Source organism: Zingiber officinale, chromosome 9A (genome assembly GCF_018446385.1).
Source record: "Zingiber officinale cultivar Zhangliang chromosome 9A, Zo_v1.1, whole genome shotgun sequence".
NCBI lineage: Eukaryota > Viridiplantae > Streptophyta > Magnoliopsida > Zingiberales > Zingiberaceae > Zingiber > Zingiber officinale.
Window position 1 is genome coordinate 131,202,782 of NC_056002.1, and position 22,287 is coordinate 131,225,068.

At 35.3% G+C, this 22,287-nt stretch overlaps 3 protein-coding genes across 6 annotated transcripts; 2 read left to right on the plus strand and 1 right to left on the minus strand.

Annotated features, from left to right (window-relative positions):
- The first annotated feature begins 590 nt into the window (after nt 1-590).
- LOC122019946 (probable cyclic nucleotide-gated ion channel 5) lies at nt 591-9,298 on the plus strand. Its single transcript, XM_042577599.1, has 8 exons — nt 591-744; nt 1,450-1,601; nt 3,325-3,895; nt 5,398-5,610; nt 6,432-6,733; nt 7,935-8,046; nt 8,164-8,400; nt 8,480-9,298. The coding sequence occupies exons 2-8, from the start codon at nt 1,543-1,545 to the stop codon at nt 9,158-9,160; spliced, it is 2,175 nt and encodes a 724-aa protein (XP_042433533.1). The 5' UTR covers nt 591-744; nt 1,450-1,542; the 3' UTR covers nt 9,161-9,298.
- Nucleotides 9,055-21,783, plus strand: LOC122019947. 4 transcript variants are annotated; one of them, XM_042577602.1, is made up of 6 exons: nt 19,510-19,741; nt 19,905-20,008; nt 20,074-20,862; nt 21,012-21,065; nt 21,179-21,363; nt 21,561-21,783. In XM_042577602.1, the coding sequence occupies exons 3-6, from the start codon at nt 20,118-20,120 to the stop codon at nt 21,639-21,641; spliced, it is 1,065 nt and encodes a 354-aa protein (XP_042433536.1). In that variant the 5' UTR covers nt 19,510-19,741; nt 19,905-20,008; nt 20,074-20,117; the 3' UTR covers nt 21,642-21,783. The 4 variants fall into 4 exon arrangements, with proteins under 4 accessions (XP_042433534.1, XP_042433536.1, XP_042433537.1 ...); XM_042577603.1 differs by having other exon boundaries at nt 19,949-20,008; XM_042577600.1 differs by lacking the exons at nt 19,510-19,741; nt 19,905-20,008 and adding an exon at nt 9,055-9,192.
- Nucleotides 12,511-13,809, minus strand: LOC122019954 (FCS-Like Zinc finger 6-like). Its single transcript, XM_042577611.1, has 2 exons — nt 13,364-13,809; nt 12,511-12,866 (listed from the first exon to the last, which is right to left on the minus strand). Exons 1-2 carry the CDS (start codon nt 13,702-13,704, stop codon nt 12,776-12,778), a joined length of 432 nt encoding a protein of 143 aa, XP_042433545.1. The 5' UTR covers nt 13,705-13,809; the 3' UTR covers nt 12,511-12,775.
- Nucleotides 21,784-22,287: the final 504 nt, after the last annotated feature.

Below are 22,287 nucleotides of genomic sequence, written 5' to 3' on the forward strand. Positions count from 1 at the left end.
GTTACAATTTACGGAAAATCTCCCTTGAGTTCATGAAATATTAAGTTTGTTCCGCTTACTTTTTTCATTTTACGCCTTCTTATTTCCAGTTTTACTTTGACTAACGACAAGACGGATTTTTCACGGGAGCATTGGAAGATGCATATTTTTCTAGAACTTTCCTGGAACTTGCACTTCTATGCCAATTCTATCCCCTACTGCCTTTTTCTTATTTCTTCTTTTTGCACGGTACGCGGCTTTATAATCGGGGTATAATTGTCTTTTCAATTTACAATGGTTGTTCGGTCCGATGCTCATTTTAGTCCGAACCTAACCGGTTTAGCTCCAACTTCAGTGTTACTCATGTGCGGCCGATGGTTGAACCAGTTGCTGAGTTGCAGGATGGGTGCGTTTGGGTTCCGATTAATTAGGCAATGAAACTGTCTCTAGAACAGCCATTTAAGGAACGATTTGAGTCGCGACAATCAAATAGTGGTCACTTAGCATCAATGCCGTCGTATAAATAGTAATGTAAGTCGTGTTCTATCAACCGGTTTGGTTCAGTTTCCAGTTGTTATGAGTTGCCCGAACCGGTTCACGTGGGAAATAAATATCTGGTAGTCTTCCTACTGCTTTCCTTCGCGGTCTTCGCTTTCTCCGTTACCGTTCGCGGTGTTTCCCAATCCACTCATCGCCGGAGGAGCCTGCGACGACTTTCATCTCTCATGAGGATCAACAATCGCCTTACTTGTCAATCCGCTTGAGGTAAGCATCCCATCTCGATCAGGGCCTTATTATGATATCCCTTTTTGCTATCAGATATTAGTGTCGATCCTTCAACTTAGGGTTAGATCTTGGATCGGGACTTAGTTTCGTTCTTTAAGTTAGTTTATTTTTTTTATCTATGCCTTTGATTTTTTTTCCTTGTTGTTTTGTTGTGCTGGTTGGTTTACGACCTAAATAAACATCTTTCTTGACAAGACTTTCGCTGGGTAAGTTTCATATCCTGCCATGGGATTTAGGGTCTAATATGATGGATATGTTCATATCTGAGCTTCAAAAAAACTTCAACTTCGGCGTGCTAGTCGTCGATTTAAAATTAATATTTGGCATCATGAAACTTAGGTAAGTTTACTTGATGAACTTGATTTTTTAGTTGAACTTAAGTTGAAATGAATTTTTTTTTTTTGTGAATTTTGTAGTTCACAAAAATTTATTCTTGTATAAGCTGAAGTTTCTTCTTCCCGAGGTGTTCTTGTATAAACTGTTAGAAGTATTTGTGCTATAAGTTTTCACCTTTTATGTTCGAGAATCTATCTTTAACCTACATCGTGACTGAAATATGTTAACCATGAGGCTGGTTCTCTGTGTAATTGCAACTGCATCTGAAATACTTAGAAATTCATGAATTTTGTGGCTGCTTTGTGAAATGCACTTACTGTTGATTATTGTAATTGCTGTTCTTTGTAGGAGCTATGTTTCTCTGATAGTGTTCAGCTGGTTCCTGGATTATTTCTGTGGAGGGTAGATCATATATCATTTATTAGCCTCTGTGTTTCAAATATGTTTGACGGTGGACATAAAGCTCAATATATGGACGGTCAAAGAGAAAAGTTTGTGAGGTTTGCCTATTTCTTACCAAGCATGCCAAGTCAAACTGTTTGTGTCATTCTCTCTCTCTCTCTATGTGTCTACAATTTTCCATTTTTACATCAAGTTCTTTAAAATTTGTAAATATATTTATCAGTTTTAAATATCACTCTATGAGATCTTGTGTATATTCATATGCCCACATACACATACATATGCAATCAGGGATTGACACATGTTAATTTTGATTGATTGACCACTTTGCATGCTTAATCTATCAGGAACTTGAAAAATCTATACATTGGCCCACACATTTTGGAAAATTAGTTGAATTGGATGGCCCCAAAGTTAACATCTCCATTGACTTAATTGGCATTGTTATTTGAAGGTGCATTAGCAGAACTTGAACATGAAACCAATTCAAAAGCTAAAACTATTGGGAAAAGGTCCAGGTTTCAAAAAGCTGCCACCTAGGTTATTTCGACCAACCTCCACTTCGCTTAGGTGGAAGGCACTCCTCATTAACCGGGCCATTTATGTGACAGCGCAGGTGACCCACGTGTTTCAGGTGGTTCAGTGGGAAAAATGGTTTTGGGATAAAAGCTTAGTTGTTGTTGTTATTCACTTACTAAAGATAACCCTAATTTCTATCAACCTCCACCTGAACACCCTTAGGCCTTCCCCTGCATTCTCTGCAGTCTACTGATCCGCCATGTCTACACTTAGGAAACTAGGTGTGTTTCCTAATTTTCCTTTGATTTTTCATTGCATTTTCATTGTTCTTCTTCTCTCTTATTCATTGTGGCCTAGTTTATTATTGTCATTATGCTATAGCTATTCCTTTCACCTTTCCACTGCATTGCTATTGCATTTCTATGAAATTTTCAAGACGTTCACTGTAACCTAGTTATCCTTTTGTGGCATTCTTTCAAGTTGAGATGCTCATGAAAAATTTTAACCAATGTATTGTAAATATTCTCTCACTTTACGCTCTATATGCCTTATGCTATATATGCCAACTATAGGAAACAATCATCAAAATTAGTTACTCGTAGACCAATAGAATATATGATATTTGTGGATGGATTTTATATGATAGGTCGACTATCTTGTTATATCTTCACTATGTATTGCTTTCTTCAATTGAAACTTATCTTGCATTTGATGTAGTCTTATTTTTTGAATAATATTTTAATGCAAACTTCCTAGGCCCTTGCCCAACCACCTCCCATTAACTGATATAGTCTTATTGTTTTAATAATATTTTAATGGCAACTGTCTAGGCCTTGGCCTGACCGCCTTCCTTTTAGAACTGCCCTATAATATCTTGGAAAAATTCAATACCTCAATCTATGTTTTTTGTATTCTTAACAGAGGATTATCCTCAAACCTTGGATGAAGTCACTGTTCATCTTCACTATATGTAGTTAAGACTTGAGATTTTAAAATTTTGACATGATTTACTTTGAAAAGTTTAACAGTGAACTTCCCATAACACCTCTGCTTTCTTATGAAATTAGAAGAGGAAACTGAACCGTATTTGTGAATCTTGAACTCCTCCAAAGGTGGTCCAAATTCCATTATTCTTGTACTTCAAAAGTTGATTATGTGGAAGATATGGTAATGCATAATCTGCAATAGTGGAACTAAAGTTTTTCCGAATAGATGAAAGCATAACATGAATTGTTGAAGAAGATGAATTTTCTTTCTTTATCTGTGTGCACTACATTATTAAATGCTTGTTTTGATTCCTAGGCTTGAAGAGTCAAGTCCTGCGTTGTCATTTTCCTCGGATACGGATAGAAGGAATAGAAGCACATTCAATGTTGAGGGATTTGGTCAAGGATCACACACCTCATTCAAATTCATAAGGGGAGGAGTGAGAAAGGGATCTGAGGGTCTTAAGTTTCTTGGCAGGTCACTTAGATTTGGTGCTTCTAGGGAAGTTTTTCCTGAAGACCTCAAGGTTTCTGAGAAGAAGATTTTTGATCCTCAAGATAAATTTCTGATTATAATGAACAGGCTTTTTGTCATATCATGTATTCTTGCAGTAGCAGTGGATCCTTTGTTTTATTATCTTCCTATAAAAGATGAAAATTGCCTAGGAATAGATCGGAAGTTAGCTGTTGCATCTACTACCTTGCGGACGATCATTGATTGTTTCTATCTTATTCGTATGGCTCTTCAATTTCGTACTGGTTACATTGCCCCATCAACCCGAGTGTTTGGCAGAGGTGAACTTGTAATTGATCCAGCACAGATAGCAAAACATTACTTGAGAAGCAACTTCATTATTGACTTCCTGTCTGTCCTACCACTCCCACAGGTGAGTTGAACTCTTATGTAGTCATCTGGGTATTTGGTATGACCCACATCAAATTCGTTCACATTTACTATGGGAAAATATTATTCTAAATTGACTTTTTTATTTTTTTTGTATGTTAAATTGAGGAGATGTGTTGTATGATACCTCATACTCAATCATGTCGCTTCAGAGTGACACATAAGGTTTCTTTATTTTGATAATTACTCAAGAGAACATGCCAATTAAAGATTTTTTAGACTATTATTTTCTCTCTGCAGCTTTCTGTTAGCCAAATTTCTCGTGTTCATATTAATGGAATTTATCATTTTTCACATTTGCCTATAACATGAATTACAGCTATTTGATCTTGGCTGCATAGTAAGCCAAATTGTTATGGTTAGATCAGAAAATCTGAAGTTATATAGCATGTAGAATCATGTGAATCCCTGACACAATTCAATGCTACCGGTACTCAAGAGGTGATTTGATATCTGTTTATTTGAATGAGAGTGGATATACTACTGTTTTGTAAAAGCCTGTGAGCTAAATACATTATTTTTTCTTTTTGTTATGTTGGGATTAGAAATATAGATGCGCTATATAGATCTCTAATTGTGCTGGCAACTTAAGATTGAGGCGGAAGTGTTCTATCTAACACTGTTAATGACAGTTTCAAACCTTGATGGAAAAGGTGGAGGATAGAATTATGCTCTAATAGGAAGCATAAAATTCTGTTGTCAGCAAGCTAGTAATCATGGATATTGCTTGTTCTTGGTTATATATTGATCCTGTATAACCATAATAAATGGACATGACCCATTCAAAACATTGAGTAGAGATAGAAGCCTTTAAAGCTTGCTCCTCTGAAGTTGAATTTCGGTTCATCTTCTGTTTATGGACCAGCAAGGAGCTCTGTAGTATCAGAGCAGAAAAAGCAGCAGCTTTCATCTTGCTGCAGCAAGACTCAATGGCATCTGAAAACAATTTTGTGCAACCTGTGATTCCATGTTTTGACGGTCACTATGACCATTGGAGTATGCTAATGGAGATTTTCTATGGTCAAAAGAGTTTTGGCTAATCGTTGAATCTGGAATTCAAGCACCAGCAACAGATGCAGTCTTCACTGATGTCCAGAAAATAGAGTTGGAAGGGAGAGAGCTCAAAGACTTGAAGGCAAAAAAATTACCTTTTCCAGGCAATTGATCGTCCCATCTTGGAAACAATTCTTAGCAAAAAAACTTCCAAAGATATTTGGGATTCCATTTCATCAATTAGAGATGAAATATACATCTTAGAAATCGCTTGGCTTGAAAGATGTAAATTTCAAGCTTGAAATTGCATCTCTACAAAACATTGATGCAAGGCTTGGCTTGCAGTGCAATTCCTCTAGGCTAGTAGACCATAATATTTACATTCGTGGTAATTGTGTATTTGATGGCTTTCCTGGCATGTCTTATTTTTATACTGGCAGTCTGTGGTATTTATAACTTGACTTCGTCTAAACCCTCAATTAATAAATGCAGATTGTAGTTTGGAGGTTTCTTCATAGAAATAAAGGATCAGATGTACTGGCTACAAAAAATGCATTGTTTGTTATTGTTCTGCTTCAGTATATCCCTAGATTATTCCGCATTATTCCTTTAACATCAGAGTTGAAAAGGACTGCTGGTGTCTTTGCTGAAACTGCTTGGGCTGGTGCTGCATATTATTTATTGTGGTTCATGCTAGCTTGCCATGTAAGTGGTTACTTTCTATGGTTTACCTACTTGATTTACATCTTTTACATTCTTGTTTTTCTGTAGATTAACTAAGATCTCCTTCCGACAATGGTACCAGAAGAAACTTACAATAATGGAACTTTTCCCGTGTTCTATGATTTTGCATGCTTAACCTGATGGACTTTGCAAGTTTCATTGGTTGGTTGATTATTAATCAACTATTCCTTGAAACAAATTAATAAATGAGTTTATGGTATTAGGTTGAGATCTCACTAGATGCTCTCAATTTGTTTTTTATATGGGTGGTTGATCTTGAGATTTCTAATTGCAGTTAAGTAAATCAATTGTTGTTGACTATCAGCCAGTTTCAGATAGTTCATCTTGTTTCCATCTGGATCACTAACTTTCAAATTGGTTCCTGTGAATCCTTCCATTAAATTTATTACAATTATGAGTAACAAACAAGTGGTGTTGGTAATGATTAAATACTCACATCATGTTCCTAGTAGCATAATTACCCACGCATACATGCCACGTTCATGAAAAAATAATCACCCATGAGGTTGCTAATAAAAGGGCAGTCTGATGCACAAAACTCTACCAATGCGGGTCTCAAAGAACGGTCTATTGTACATAGTTTTATCCTGCTTTGCAAGAAGTTGTTTCTGCGACTCAAACCTTCACATGGCTGTTAATATAATAGGATATTATGCTAATTAGGGATAACAGCTAGTAAAGTACCTAAAAAAACCAAATGATTGTCTACTTGAATGAAAAAATGGAATTTTCTCAAAAATCTTATGCAAAATATTATATGAAGAACAAATGATGTTGTCCAGGTTGTTGGTTCTTTCTGGTACTTGTTGTCTGTTGAGCGAGAAGATGATTGTTGGCAGTCAGCTTGTAAGCAACAGAATGACACGTGCATCACAAATTACTTATATTGCGGCAATGAAGATCTTGATGGTTTTCTCAAGTGGAATGCCAGCTTTATTCTGGAGCGATGTAATGCTGATGATAGCAATAATGCTTTTTTCCAATTTGGAATCTATGAGCAGGCTTTGACTTCGGGTATTGTGGCATCTAACCATTTCATTTCCAAAATTGCTTACTGCTTCTGGTGGGGATTGCAGAATGTAAGGTACTAGTCCTACTTCTCATCATCGTTTCAGTAGAATAGTATGTATTATTTTTTTTGTCATGATTCTTATTTCTTAGTTTGTTAGCTAGCTTGTATTGTCTATGCTAACTAAAGGTTGAAACTATTCCACCGTCTGTTGGCTATTATGTATGATCAATGAATTTAACTTCAAGTAGTTTGAATATGGTTGCTGCACTTGCCGTGTTCAGGCATATAATCAAGTGAACCTTAACAGTATGACAGCTAAGGCAACCTTAACGGGTGAAACCAGGACTTTCACTATTTTAAATTTTTTGTATTCTCCAGTGATCGGGCCTGATCTTCTCCCGTTAGAGATATTTCAATTCAACCAGACTGATCTGGTCAGGTCTACTTATTATAGTTGAACGCAAAAAACAAAATTATTTTTATACAGTTGGAGATTTTATACAGGTGCTTACAGGCGTGTTAGAATTTTTTTATTGGCATAATATTAGAGACCTTGGAATCAATCTGTCCATGATGAGTTATTTTATCGAATGGAGAACTTTTTATCCAATGGTTTCTATGTGACAATTTCCTTTTTATTGTTTGTTATATCATGGATGTGCTTAGTTACTCTTGTGACAAGCTAAATAACGAAAGGTTGTCATATGCGTTATTTCTGCCCGAAATTTAATCCATCAACAATTGATGTAGCTGACTTTGTTTGAACCATTTTCTTCCTATTAGATATCATTTTATCTATTAATAATTCTATGAAGTCCTCTCCAGCCAACTTTGAATTCTCATTAATGATTTAATGAATCGAAACTATGTGGGTGCTTGTGCTCATTCACTTCTATGCAGAAACAGTTGAGACCTAGAAGCAACATCGCTTGGGCATTTACCAAATATTTCATCTGCTGTGCCTTTCTATGTATAAGAATTTTTCGTTGCTATCTACGCTGATAGGAAAACTTACCCATGGATATAGTTCATTTTAAATCATTCGCTAATGGGGTTAAGTTCATGGTAGTAGCCTTGTAAACTTCAGTTGAATGTTTTGCAATCTCCAATGTGAGATCAATTCGAGAGGTAGGTCATATTTAATATTTTGTATGGGAAGGTTCTAAGTTAAGGCAGTGTGGAGCAAAAAGAAAGATATTAAGGACTTGGCATCTGTAACTTACCCCGAAAGCTGCTGCATTGACTAATGAACTTTTCAAATTATGTGGAACAGTACGCTAGGCCAAGGGCTGCAAACAAGCACTTATCTTGGGGAGGTGATCTTCTCAATCATCATCGCTGTTCTTGGACTTGTACTGTTTGCCCTCCTTATCGGTAACATGCAGGTACTGCCAGTGGCCTCGATTTTCCGTTTGTCATCATAAGTCACGACCAGTAGCTCTAGGCAAGGATCTTGTGATACAGTGGGGTTGACTTATCAAATACTGTTATTATTCTTCCAGACATATCTTCAATCGATGACGATACGGCTCGAAGAGATGCGAGTTAAGAGGCGTGACTCAGAACAGTGGATGCATCACCGTATGCTACCACCAGACCTCAGACAGCGTGTCCGTCGATATGATCAGTACAAGTGGTTGGAGACGAGAGGTGTGGATGAAGAAGGTTTGGTTCAGAGCCTTCCCAAGGATCTTCGGCGGGATATCAAGCGTCATCTTTGTTTAGCCTTGGTTAGGAGGGTAGGCTTCTCTCTCTGTTCATCATTACTTACTTGTCATCAGATAATCAACATCTATAACTGACTCATCTTATGTGCAGGTTCCTTTATTTGAGAAGTTGGATGAGCGTTTGCTAGATGCAATTTGTGAAGGACTCAAACCTAGTCTGTACACAGAGAACACATACATTCTGAGAGAGGGGGATCCCGTGGACGAAATGCTCTTCATCATTCGTGGGAGCTTGGAGAGCATAACTACTGATGGAGGAAGAAGCGGGTTCTTCAACCGAACTCTTCTTCAAGAGCGTGATTTCTGCGGTGAGGAGCTCTTGACTTGGGCACTAGATCCAAAGTCCGGTGGCAACCTACCAACTTCCACGAGGACCGTGAGAGCACTGAATGAAGTTGAAACATTCTCACTGAATGCTGATGAACTCAAGTTCGTGGCGAGCCAGTTCAGACGTCTCCACAGCCGGCAAGTCCAGCATACATTTCGATTCTACTCACAGCAATGGAGGATGTGGGCAGCTTGCTTCATCCAAGCCGCGTGGAGACGCTATGTCAAGCGGAAGATGGCCGAGCTTCTGCAGAAGGAAGAAGAAGAAAGACGGAGAAATAACTTGGTGAAAGGCACCACAAGCCTTGGTGCGGCCATCTACGCATCGAGATTCGCTGCCAACGCGATGCGAGGTGTTCATCGGCTTCGGAACAGGAGGGCCCTTGGATTGGTGAGGTTGCAAAAACCACCCGAGCCTGATTTCACTGCAGAAGGTGCTGATTGAATCCAATTCCCTGTTGGAGATGTGTGCACGAGGTAATTCTATATTCACTTAGCTTATAAGGGATTGATAACTCTGCCTGCTTTTCCAAGTATTTGTGTTTCATATTTAGAATGATAAAGTAGTATACAAGTGTGCCTAGACTAGAGATGTGATGATTGATTCATTAGCTTCAGGTTTAATTGTAAATCATCTATTAATATTACAAATCCACAATCCAACACTAACTAGCAAAACTTGCCAGGAGAGGTTGAATTCTTCACTATCAACTATTTAGCTTTCAACCCGTATAACCTACGACCGTGAGGTGTTTAATCTTATCGCTTCTGTTTCAAATGATCGATAATTATCTAGTAGTTAAGACTAGCTATTCAGCTAATGAGTTGCCAGTTTAGAAAAAGTGATGGAGCACTTTGCCTAAACCCTCTTAGGAATGAATACAGAATACTATGGAAATAGAAAACAAGACATTTCCCCAAACAATATTTAGATAATATTTTATATTAATTTATATCAAGGTTCACTTAGATTTCCACCCAATTCTTTAGAGCATGAGAATAAGTTGTCAAAATTATAAAATTGATAATTTTTTTATCCAATATATAATAATTTATGGCAATGTAGAGCCAAAATTAAGCTAGAAGATATTAGTGCACTTGATCATATCAAAATTAGAATGAAAATAAGTTGTTTAAAGTCTATTAGTATTTTTCTAGTTATTTCATCAAAAAAAATATAATATTTTTTATAAAAAAATTTAACCAGTGGTTATATACATAATTTTTTGTACACTAAGGCTACGTTTGGTTGGGTGTAATGTAATCTAGCTTGTAATGTAACCAAATTTGTAATGTAATGTAATGTAATCTTGATTACATTACTACGTTTGGTACTGTAATGTATGTAATCTTTGATTACAAAGGTGATTACATTCTTTTGTTTGGTGTCCATTATTTTTTATAAGGAATGTAATTCATATTATTATAAAATGACAAAAATATCCTGTGACCTCTATCAGCGGTCGCCACACCTCTGCCAGAGTTTGCGGTAGCCATCGACAACCAACGGCCGGCGATCGATGACCGCGGTCGGCTGACGACGGCGGCGGCCGGCGACCAGTGGCAGCCTGCGCCCGGCGGCGGCGGCGACCGGCGGCGGCCGGCGGTCGACAACAAACTAGGGGTATATTCGGCATTTAAACTTTGGTAAAACAATGACCTCGTAATGTAATCGGATTACATAGCATTTGCTTTGTAATCCAGATTACAAATCTTCACTATCTTTTGTAATCCAGATTACATTACATTACAACTTTTAAATCAAACCAAACAAAATAATCGACTTTGTAATGTAATCTGGATTACATTGCAAGGTAGATTACAGGCTACCAAACGCAGTCTAAATGTAATTGATTGAGTTTGTCAATGCCAGTGTGTTTGTTCATGGAGTTTGGTCAGCATTACTTGTGGACCAAATTTACTACTGATGATGATGTTTGGTAGATCAGGGTCATTCAATATCGACACGGCTTAATTTTCAATCGAAGTTTGAGTTGTTGAGAACCTAATCTGTTTGAAATGTGTTCAGATGAATAAGGCTGGAGGCATAGTTTATAAAATCGCGATCCAGATCGTACGATCCTCTGGATCGTAGGATCGTACGATCCGGAAACCCAAAATCGATCCAGGATTGTGTAGAATTGTTTTTTTCAGTAGGATTGTAGCAGGATTGGTAGGATCGGAACAAAATTGGAGTAGAATCGGACCAAGATCGGTGGAAGCTTTGAGAGGTCATAATTTTTTATTCTGATTGAATCACGGGCTTATAATATATCAAATCAAAGCTCGTTCAGATATCTTTAATAAATGTCAAAATTTATCCTTAGCCACCCTATTTCAAACTCAAAAAATATCATTTAAATCTTTTTTGGATGTCTAGAAAATTTTATCTTTTTTTATTTTTTTTCATATTATTAGGGTTTTAAATTATTTAAACATATGTTTAATTATTTGAGTTAGTTTTTTTTATCAATAATATTCTGTCATTTCTTTTCCTCAAGCTAATGAGTTTTTGGATGTCTATTGTCTAGTATTCTGTGGTATCAACCAGTTTTTAGAAGATTATTTTCGACGTTCATATTTGAATCAAAGGATTCAATAGTTTTTGTTATATACTTTATGACCTTTAAATTGAATTATCTTATAAATCAAAGAAATATTTTTGACAGAACGTGTTATTATTATTGTGTTAATAGAGATTTTTTATTCTTTTATTTTATGATATGAAAATATAAATATTATTACTATGCGAGAATGATAGTTGAATTACAAATTAATTTAAATTTGTATAATGTAATTTGAGGTGTTGAGTGTAAATGATTGCATATCTATATATATAATTAGTTATTTATTTATATGTAAATGAGTTTTTTAGGTATTTTTTTAATTATTAATCATATATGATTAGATTTTAAGGATTTTTGGTAAGATCGTACAATTCTACGATCTGATACCTAAATCGATTTTGTGTAGAATCACGATTCTACAAACTATGACTGGAGGTTAACATGTGGCTCATAAGCAAGCAAATTAACATTAACAGAACTACAAACAATGATTTAACCTCAAGAGAGCTAAGAGATCACTTCAGGTAAGCTTACATCCAGCGAGTCTATCACTCAATAATATGATCTCAAACCCTTGAAGCATGACCTTTACACTCAGGATAACATTATAGGCTTCACCTACACACTTAGTCTGCACATAATAAACTAGCTAGTGAACATATTACTTTTAAATCTTTGGAGCTAAAAAATGTCAAATTGCTCAATTATCCTCATCCAACAATGATAATTACCTACAAGTGTCTAATAACTATTCTCAGATACTAAAATTATCTGTTGAAAACATCTTAATTAAGTTGTAAAAATTTCAGAGCTTTGAAGAAAGTGTCCTAAAGTAACACAAGCAATCTTCATTCAATTATTGAGGAAAATGCAATGGTTTCCTCGTCTACTAGAGTCTGATGTAAAAAAGAGAAGGGAAGCAATGATCACTGTCACTAGCCTGAAAGATGTTTAGTAGGATTCATCAATCTAAATCACCATGACAAGCATGACCTGAAAGAGAATGAATCCTTTTGATCACATAAGAAACTGTTTGTGTAAAACTATTAAGCATCCAAAGCTCAATTCTATCACCTTGTTTCAAGCTTCAAGATGCATGGGGCCCAGGATGTGCAAGCTGACACTGATCTCACCATTAGATTCTTTGTTCTCCACTGGGAGATTAGTGATGATGAAAAAAAGGAGAAGCACACATCTCATGAATGCTGAAAACATCCAAAAACAAAAGTTGCATCAACGCACATTCCATCAATCAATTACTTTGGAGGACAGTCGAAGGGTCATGATCACTTATCTTAGACAGCTCTAAAGTTGAGTGATAGCACCCCATTTCATTCAAAGAGAACTAATTTACAGGGAACAAAAGAATCTAAAAGACTAATTTACAGGGAGATACATTACTTTCACATAGGCACCAAGAGAAGTTGAAAAACATAGTAGAATTCATGGATGACAACCATTTGGTTGAAAGCAGCGCAAGAAGCAGTCCCTCTTCAACTACTATTCAAGAGGCATCTCTCTTTCTGCTCATCTAAGTTGATGTGCTGCTGACGGCATTCGAGGCTGCAAAAGGCAATCTCACCCCTGCAAAATGAAGAGAGTTCTGAAGAACACAAACGAGTAGCCAAGCAAATATTTCTGTGATAGAAGATCTTACAGCATCAAGATTTATGAGAAATTCATTGGATATTTTCCAGATCATTAGTATTGATAACAGAAGCTGATAAGATTTGGAAAATACAGAATTTTACAAGTTTTGATTCAACAAAAGAAATCTAACAAACCATAGAAGTAGATGATTGGCGTATACCATAAATGTAACATTGGAAGTAAAGTTGGTTGGAACAAGCATGGAGAATTAGGGTGTTGCACAAGAATTCTGTGGAGATTTCAAGTTTTGGTTGAGTGCAAAATGAAAGAAGTGAAATCATGAGTTCAGACGGCGAGAAATGGGGGTGGAACAGTTTAGCTCTGAGGGTGAGCCCCAAAAACTATCTTTGATCCAGAAATCTTGAGTAAAGCAAAAAAGAGAGAATGGATGGAGCTTTTCGTGTGAAGGTCGGAGGAGAGTAATCAAATACCGGTACATGAAGGCATCCCTGCCGGGCCCTAGTCGCCGGTTGCATAGCCTGCAGGCCATCAAGAATCCCGCCGTCTCAGGCGATACGAAGAGCTCCCTCCTCTGCACGCCGCCGCGGGGCGAGAGCATGGACCCCATGAACCTAGCCGCGCGCCAGTCCATCCCGACTCCGGCGATCGATCCCTGCATCACTCCTAGATGCGGATCGATGGCTTTGCCTCCTATCGATCTTTCCGGATCCGACAGCTGAGGGAGCTCGATGTCCAAGAGGACGCCGGCCGGGAACTCCGTGGAGCTAGTGGTCCGCCGAATCGGAGGCCTTGGACGATTCCCCAGTAACATCGTTTTCTCCGGAAGTGGAGGAAGGCGAGACGATGTGGCGGCGGCGGCAACGGCGGCGGAGGGATCGCCGAGAAGGAGAGTGAGCTGAAGAGACGAGGTGGGAGATCAAATAAGAGAGATGAATAGATCCGGACCGTTCAATTTCGATCAGCCTTCATAAATGAGAAGGCAGATAAATATTTAAATAATATAACAAATTTAAATGGATTTTCAGGAAAAAAATTCAACAATGCCCCTCTATTTTTACTTATTATCACCAATAATTATCTCGTGTTAAAAAAATGTATATACTCTAAAGAGAGATTCATTTTTTTGCAATTTTAATTAAAGTTGCTGTAATTTATAACAAAATTAATTCAATATTGATAGTTAAAACTAACTTAATATTAGTTTAAATTTGGTTAAAATTGTTTTAATTTAATTAAAATTGCTCATATATGGTTGTACAATATTAATGTGTTAATTTTGGCCAAAATTAACACAATAATGTAACTTTGTAATAATAAAGAAAATAAGGGGTGCTTTTTTTACCCATAATTTCTATAATTTTATGTGGTATAAAATAAATGTTAAATGTTTAAATAATTTTAAATTATATTCGACGTGTTTTAAATTTATAAGAAAAAAAGTTCCGCGTTTTTTCTAAATCTATTAAAATTCATCAATAATTGTATTAAAAATTGCTAAATATAAAAATATTAGGTGGTCCAGGCGGATGACTTAGTGGCCCAGTGGCCCCAGTCGCCTCGGCGAACTTCGGCGGATCTTAAGTTTTAATATGTTTGTAAATTTAAAATCTAAATTTGTTTGTTTGCATTTACGTCAAGAGGCTCTTCGTCTTCTTTCATTGTCGCAGTCATCGCTTCCAGTAAGTTTTTTTTTTTTTTTATTTCTGTTAATTTTTTTTCCTGATGAGTCGTTGTCGCGGCACGTCTCCGCCGGCGACGGACGCATCGCGGGATGCATCCACAGCCACCGAAAGCTTCCGCAGCTGTCGGAAGTCACAGGACGTGTCCAACAACATCTTGTGACGCTTCCGGCGGCGTCAGAAGCTTTCCACGACGCTTCCGGTGCTACTGGAAGTAACGCTGGACTTCGTCGAACGCGTTCGGTGACGCTTCCAGCGGCGTCGAACGCGTTTGGGTAAGCTTCCAACGGCGTCGGACGCGTTTGGCGACGCTTCCAGTGGCGTCGGATGCCTAAGTGTCCGATGGTGATGCTCGTCGCGTGGTTTTTCGATACTATGCATAATTTATTTTATGATTTAATAAAATAAAATAACTCCCAACTCAGATATAATTTCAATAATAGAGTTTCATGAAGTCTAATTAAATTATCTCAATTAAATATATTTAAAATTTATTTTTAAATAAACATTATTAATTTATATAAAACATATTTAAATATATAAAGATTATATTTAAAATTCTAATAAACATAATTAATTTATATAATCAGATTTAAATATATAAATAATATATTTAAAATTTATTTGTTTAATAAATATTATTAATTTTTATAACAGAAATTATATTTAAAATTTAGAAAATTCTAATAAATATTATTAATTTATAATTTAATATAATAGATTTATAAATTTTATATATAATTAATTTATATTAATCAGATTAAAAAATATAAAAATTCTATTAAAATTTTAAAATTCTAATAAATAATATTAATTTATATAAATCAGATTATATATATATATATATATAATAAATTTTATTAATTAGATTAAAATATAAAAAAATATTCTCAGACGGGTTAATATTATATTTTGTATCGTATAATTAAATTTTATTATGCTATATATAATTTTTTTCAGGTTATCATAATGGCAAGCAATACATCTTTGACAGCATTTGTCACTTAATCTAAATCCGGAATTTTTAGGAGAAAGTCAAATAACATTGAATGGAAGTTTGAGATATTGATTGATCCTAAGAACCCCGATAAAATTAAATGCGAGTTGTGTGAAAAAAGATGTCGGGAGTGTATAGGATCAAAGAGCACATGGTAATATACCTAGAAATGTATCTAGTTATCGAAAAGTATCTTAAGAAGATAAAAATAAATACAAACATACTATTTTAGAAAGAAGGAACAGAAAGAATAACAAAATAATGGAATAACAAAATTGTAGAGCAGAGATGACTATTTCTCTTGACGAAGAACAAGGTCTTGAAATTGAAGGGATAGATGGAATTAAAAACCCTCTTCTACTTGGCCCCATGGACAGATATGCATCGGCAATTGCTTCAAAAAAAAAAAAACAGGCTCAATGAGAGTAAAGTGTTTCGCCAAAAAAATATAAATGAGACTCTTTTCAAAGAGAGAACTCAACAAATTCAACAATATGTTGGGAGATGAATTTATGAAAATGGAATCTCATTCAATGTTGTTGATAATGATAGCTTTAAGCAACTAATGGAGGCAGTGAGTCAATTTAGATTAGGATTTAAGTTTCCAACTTAATATCAACTTAGGGAGTCACAGTTGAAAGTCGATGTTGAAAGAACAAGACAACTACTAAAGAAATATGAAGAAGAATGGGCAAAGAATGAGTGGTCGATCATGACAGATGCATGGAGTGATAGAAAAAGAAGAATATTCTTAAATTTATATGTTAATTGCAAGCTGAGTACTACATTTTTAGAGTGTAAGGAGTCTTCAGACGAAGCACATCCAGCTGAACTTATTTTTTAGTATGTTGACAAGTGTGTTGAACAAGTAGGTTCTTAGAATATTATTCAGATTGTAACAGGCAATACCACTAATAATATGGCTATAGCTAAATTGATGAGAGAAAGCGACTTGAGATCTTTTAGAGTTCATGTGCAACTCACACCGTTAATCTTATGCTTGAAGGTATTGACAAGCTTCCACGATATAAAAAGGTTATTGAGCAAGCCAAGTTTTTTACCATTTTCATCTATGCTCACCATAAGACTTTGTCATTGATGAGAAGTTTCATGAAGAAGAGAGACATAGTCCGACCAGGAGTTATCTGGTTTGCATCAAATTCCCTCACATTGCTAAGTTTGATTGAAAACAAAGCTAGTTTAAAGGTCATGTTTATAAGTGATATGTGAGAGAAATGTAAATGGTCAAAAACAAACAAAGGAAAATTGACTTACTCTACAGTGATGAACATGAGTTTTTAGAATGGTGTGACACTTGTTTAAAAATATTTACCCCTTTGGTAAGAGTTCTTCAATTGGTAGATGGAGATAAAAAGTCATCGATGAAGTTTCTATATGGGGAGTTTTTTCAAGCTAAAAAAGATATCAACGTGACAGTGGAATTAATTATCAGCATATCATAGTCATTATTAGTTAAAAATGAAGGGCATACTTGATATATCATTGCATACCACTACCTTTTTATTGAATCCCTATTTTTACTATAAAGATAGTTTTATTGCTCTTTACGAGGAGGTCGCGACATGAATTTTTGAATGCATGGAAATTTTGCATGCTAATAAGTTAGATCTACAAGATACAATTATTAATAAGGAATTTGCAAAATATAGAGATAAGACTGGGTTATTTGGAAAAGCATTGGCAACAAAAGCATGTGAAAAAAATGATAATACATTTGATCCATGTGCATGGTAAAGTACATACGGTGCTCACATACCCAACTTGCTAAGGGTGACATTGAGGATACTTTCATTAACTATAAGTTCATCTGGGTGTGAAAAAAATTGGAGTATATTTAAAGGAGTAAGTTTTAAACTTTCAGGCTTTAATTAAAGTAACTATAATTTTTAAAGTTTATATTCATGTACTAATTATAATATTTACTTTCTCTCTTTTTTAAAAAAAATTCATACAAAGAAAATAAATAGGTTGGATGCCAACATGTTGAACAATTAGTATTTATCCAATTTAATGGTAGATTATTGAACAAACAAAAAAGAGAACAAGAAAGGAATGTCGATGTCCTTCTTGCAAAAGATTCTTCAAATGCACAAGGTTGGATTATGGGTGGTGGGGAAGATGATGAAGTTGAACTAGGTTCCGAGCTCACTTGACAAATGGTTGATGAAGCAAGTGGAGCAGATGAAAATCTACAATCCCGAAGAAGCTCTAGAGTGAGAGAATTTCATGAAGATGATTTTGCATCCAAAAAATAAGAGGAGGATCACAATAATGATATTGAGTTTGTGTTAGATGAAGAACAAGTTATTGAAAAATATGGAGAATAAGAAGTAGAATAAATATAAGTCAATAAGATATTATTAGTTGTGTAATTTTAAACTCATTTTGTTAAGGTGTGACTTATGCTATTCAACAATTATATTTTGCTTAGTGGTTCACAATGATGTAATCTTGAATTGAACTTTTGCTACTATTTTCTAATGTTTTCCGCCACTAAAGTTGTTTTAGCTTATAGCAAGGTTTTAAAATTCGAGTTGGATAAATATTCTACTGTTTACTACATGATTATGATGATTTAATGTATGTTTTACTGTTCAATTGTTTCTTTTACTCGTATTTATTGAGTCTATTATATTTACTTTGCACAAAACTGTTAGTTTTCTTTTATAGTTTTTCATTTTTTGGTATTGGAAAGTATGCATTTATTTCAGCAGCATACATAATTAGATCTCCATTGCTATTAAATTGTTTAAGACAATATTTAGATTCACATATGACATTGTCTACAATCAGCATAAATCAAGGAATACCAAGGAATCCGCCTAGCGGTGCCTAGCCTTCGCCTAGGCGCTGCTTTGTTGCCCGACTAGTACCTAGCGAATTTTAATACTTGAGTATGAGTAAACATTATTGTTAAAATCGTGATCCTGCTTGTAGGATTGCACAATCCTACGATTCGTAACACCGAATCATTCTTAGATCTTGCATGATCATTTTTTACAATAGAATCGGAGTAGAATCGATGGGATCGTAGTAAGATGAAAATAAGATCAATAGAAACTTTGAAAATACATAGCTTTTGACTGGGATAGAAGCCCAAGACTTATAATAGATCAAATTGAAATATATTCAAAGATTTACAATTGACTATCGGGTGAAATTTGTCAACGTTTAATTTCAAACTAAAAAACATCGTTTAAAGTCTTTTTGAAAGTTAAGAAGATTTTTAGTATTTTTAAAATTATTTTTTGAGCTATTTTATAATTTATGTTATTTTCGCCTGTAGTAGAATTAGGATTAAAGTTATGAGATTATTTAAATATTTATTTAGTTATTTATAATTAGTTTTTATCAATAATATTGAAAACAATTAAATTGGATTATTATTTGAATGCGATTATTATTAGTGTGCTAGTAAAAATTTTATATATTTTTTATTTTATAATATAAAAATATAAATATTATTGATGTCATTATGATAAAGTAATATTTAAATTACTAATTGGTTTAAATTTATATATATTATCATGATGTGATGTAAAAAATTGTAATATATTTATATGTAAATGACTTTTTATTATATTTTTTAAAATTATTAATTATATATCATATCATTTTAATTTTTTTTAATCGATTTTATAATTCAATCCTGATCAATTCGATCATGATTCCAAATCGATCTTAAAATCATAATTTTACAAACCATAGAGTAGATTCAATAGAAAAATATATAATTTTAGTTAAAAGTTATTAGATTATTATGTTAAAATTATTTATCGAAAACTTGAGTTTATTCGATTTGCTTGAACTTGGGCTACTCCGATGATGTGTGCTCCGGTCATATTCGGGTTCAAGCACGACTCATTTACACCTCGAAGCCCAAAAGAGAGATTTATTTTAAGAAAGAAAATATTTTTAGGGAATGTTTGGGTAAATTTCTAAAAATAGGATCTTTTGGGTTAAATTTCTGGAGATTTATTTCCCACGCCGCCGCCGCCGCCGAGAGCAAATCCAACAAAATTCGCGCGCGTCTCGCGTCCATCATCGCCCTACCATCCAAATCCAAAAGCCCGCCCTTTCGCCCTACAAAAGAGGCAAGCTTGCATCATTCCTCCGTCGCTCTCTCTCTCCCAGAACGATCCGGCGAGAAGGTTGGTGACGTTCTTAGTTTATGTTCATTCTTTGCATCCCCTTTTTTTTTTTCGGCGATTTTGCTCTTTTATGCCTGCCGACTCATCGTTATCGGAAAGGCTCGATCTTTATGGGTTTGAGGCCATTAGGTCTACTCTGATCTTTGCTGCGAGTGTTGCGCAGAGAAATCTTACGCTTCTCCCTTGTTTGGTGGCCGAGCGATCTAGGGTTCGCTGGATCGAGTCTAGGTTTTGCTTGGTCTACAATTTGTGTGATGGGAAGATAATGTATATGATTTCCCCCCCTATTTGCGTTTTTTTACTGTTCTTTTTAAGAGGATTGTCTTTTCCAGGATTTGGGAACTTCCATTTGGCGATTTCTGCAAGGGAGTGGAGAATGGGTGAAGGAGGCGGATATCAAGAAGATGGTGATGCCAGAAGATGTGCTTTGGGTGATGTAACTAATCTTGGGAAAAGAGGGCTTATTTTGGATTCAAAAAAGATTTTTTCAGGAGAAGGGATTGACGAAAACAGTCAAGCCAATGTCGATGATAGTTTTGTAGAGGAAAGAGCTTTTAAGAAATGGAAAACAGACATTGATGGCAAAACTGAAGCTTTGGTTGACATAAAAGGGAAGGGCCTTTTCTCTTCCGAGGCTAAAGAGGCAGGCTGGCCTATGACTCCAAACATCATAGGCAATTTTGTCCAGAGAAATATTGAATCTGATTTGGTTTCCCTGCAAAAGAGTTCTGATTCATTAGCAAATGAGACTGTTGGCAAGTTAGGATCAGGCTTTATATCCACTGAGCCAGTGCTTGTGCAATGTGATAAATTATTCGTAACTGATTCAGAAGAAGATTTTTCGGATGGTCATGAAACTGATAGTGCTGGTTCTACTAGATACTCTTTCCAATCAAAGGAAGTTGAAAACTGTTCGACTGCACTAAAATCTCCTGGCTTAGACTTTACAACTTTGAAGGAAGGAAATGTTCATGGTTGCGAAGGTCCCTGGAAGTTCCAAAAAACATCTGGCTCATCGAAAGGCAGTATGGATTCTGGTGTAAATGAATCCAGTAGCGTCCCAAGTTGTGGCAAAGTTGGAATGCTGGAAGAATCTTGTAAATGTCCTTTTTGTCTCAAAGGTAAGTGATAGTTCCTGTAATTCTGTTGGAATATTTTGATATTGCATATAGCACAGTATTAGTATGGATATTTTAACTTAGTTTCATTTTTGTTGTTGTTGTTCACATGTCTAATTTTGGATTTGTTGCTTACATGACATGTAAACCAGCGGCTTACATATGGGCAGACCTAAATTATCAGGACACTAGAGCCAGACTTGCCGGTAAGCTTCTGATAGTTATCCTCATATTTAGAGTATCCTGGATACTTGGTTACATGTTTCACATTAGGGAATGCACAATTCAATCAATTTGATTTTCTGTTTTTAATTTATAGAATTGAAGAAAAGCAGAAGACTTGCGAAGTCTTTAGAAGCACGAAGTTGCAGCAACAAAAGTAGTACCAAAGCTGCTCGAAGGATCTCAGATACATCTGCTTCATTGGAGTCTGAATTAACTCAACAGTGGCGATCACTTTTCCTTTGCACAGAGAATATTGTTGCCCGTGAAGCTTTTGAGCTTGTAAGTCCTTCCTTATGACTTCCTTTTTTCATTTTCCTTTGCACAGAGAATATTGTTGCCTGTGAACCTTTAAGGATTATTATATGTTTAGATGGATGATACTCTTCAGTCTTGATTCCTTACAGTATGCTTTGTAGAGTAGTTATCGACTATGTTTAGTGATACATTGCTCAGATCATGTTTTTTGTCATTTGCAGCATGACAAATTTCTCAGGCTGAAAGAGTTGAAGGAGAACTGCAAGAGAGACTTGGAGAAAAATAGTTTGGTTCCTTCATAGAAATGATGTTATCCTAAGTCACTTCCCAGTTATTTGATTCAGTCATTAGGTAGTTTCGCAAGGAAGATCCAATATGGAGCGTCAATTTGTTACTGAAAATTCTGAGAGACCATTTAAATAATTAAGATTATTGCTTATTAAATTACTTAGTGCCGTATCTGTCAGTGATTACTATTTATCATATGCTACAGCTACACCACAAACAGGCACTTATTGTGTATAATGATTGGAAAGGAATATCCATGATACCATGAATGTTTCAGTTTCAATTTTGAATTGTTGCTTTGCCCTTGGAGCTGGATCATCAGTTTAATGTTGTACTTCATGCTGTTCCATTAAAATCCTGCAGGCACAATGAATCATTATATGAATTTTCAACTTCTATGCAATTTTATTTGAGTGTGAAGAAAAAAAATCCAATTTCGTTTATTTCCATGGTAAAAGGTGATTGCTGTTTCTTTACTATAAGCGGTATGGATTCAATTTTCCTTGTATGTCTCATATTGTCGACAATATTTTATCTGTTTGCTTTAGTTATCTGGAATTTAAGTTTCACATGCGAGTCATTTTAGACTGCATTGATTGATAGCATTGAGGTAAGCTTTGAATGCCAAGATAATTATTCTTGCTGTATGTACGATATAGA

Excerpts from the sequence above, each read along its gene's own strand:
- LOC122019946 (XM_042577599.1), top strand. The coding sequence starts at position 1,543 with ATGTTTGACGGTGGACATAAAGCTCAATATATGGACGGTCAAAGAGAA. Across the intron at positions 5,611-6,431 it reads GGTTCATGCTAGCTTGCCAT|GTTGTTGGTTCTTTCTGGTA; the intron begins GTAAGTGGTTAC and ends GATGTTGTCCAG. Across the intron at positions 8,047-8,163 it reads TCCTTATCGGTAACATGCAG|ACATATCTTCAATCGATGAC; the intron begins GTACTGCCAGTG and ends TTATTCTTCCAG.
- LOC122019947 (XM_042577600.1), top strand. Across the intron at positions 20,863-21,011 it reads ATGTCCTTTTTGTCTCAAAG|CGGCTTACATATGGGCAGAC; the intron begins GTAAGTGATAGT and ends CATGTAAACCAG. Across the intron at positions 21,066-21,178 it reads CACTAGAGCCAGACTTGCCG|AATTGAAGAAAAGCAGAAGA; the intron begins GTAAGCTTCTGA and ends TTTAATTTATAG.
- LOC122019954 (XM_042577611.1), bottom strand. The coding sequence starts at position 13,704 with ATGTTACTGGGGAATCGTCCAAGGCCTCCGATTCGGCGGACCACTAGC. Across the intron at positions 12,867-13,363 it reads AGGGATGCCTTCATGTACCG|GGGTGAGATTGCCTTTTGCA; the intron begins GTATTTGATTAC and ends TTCATTTTGCAG.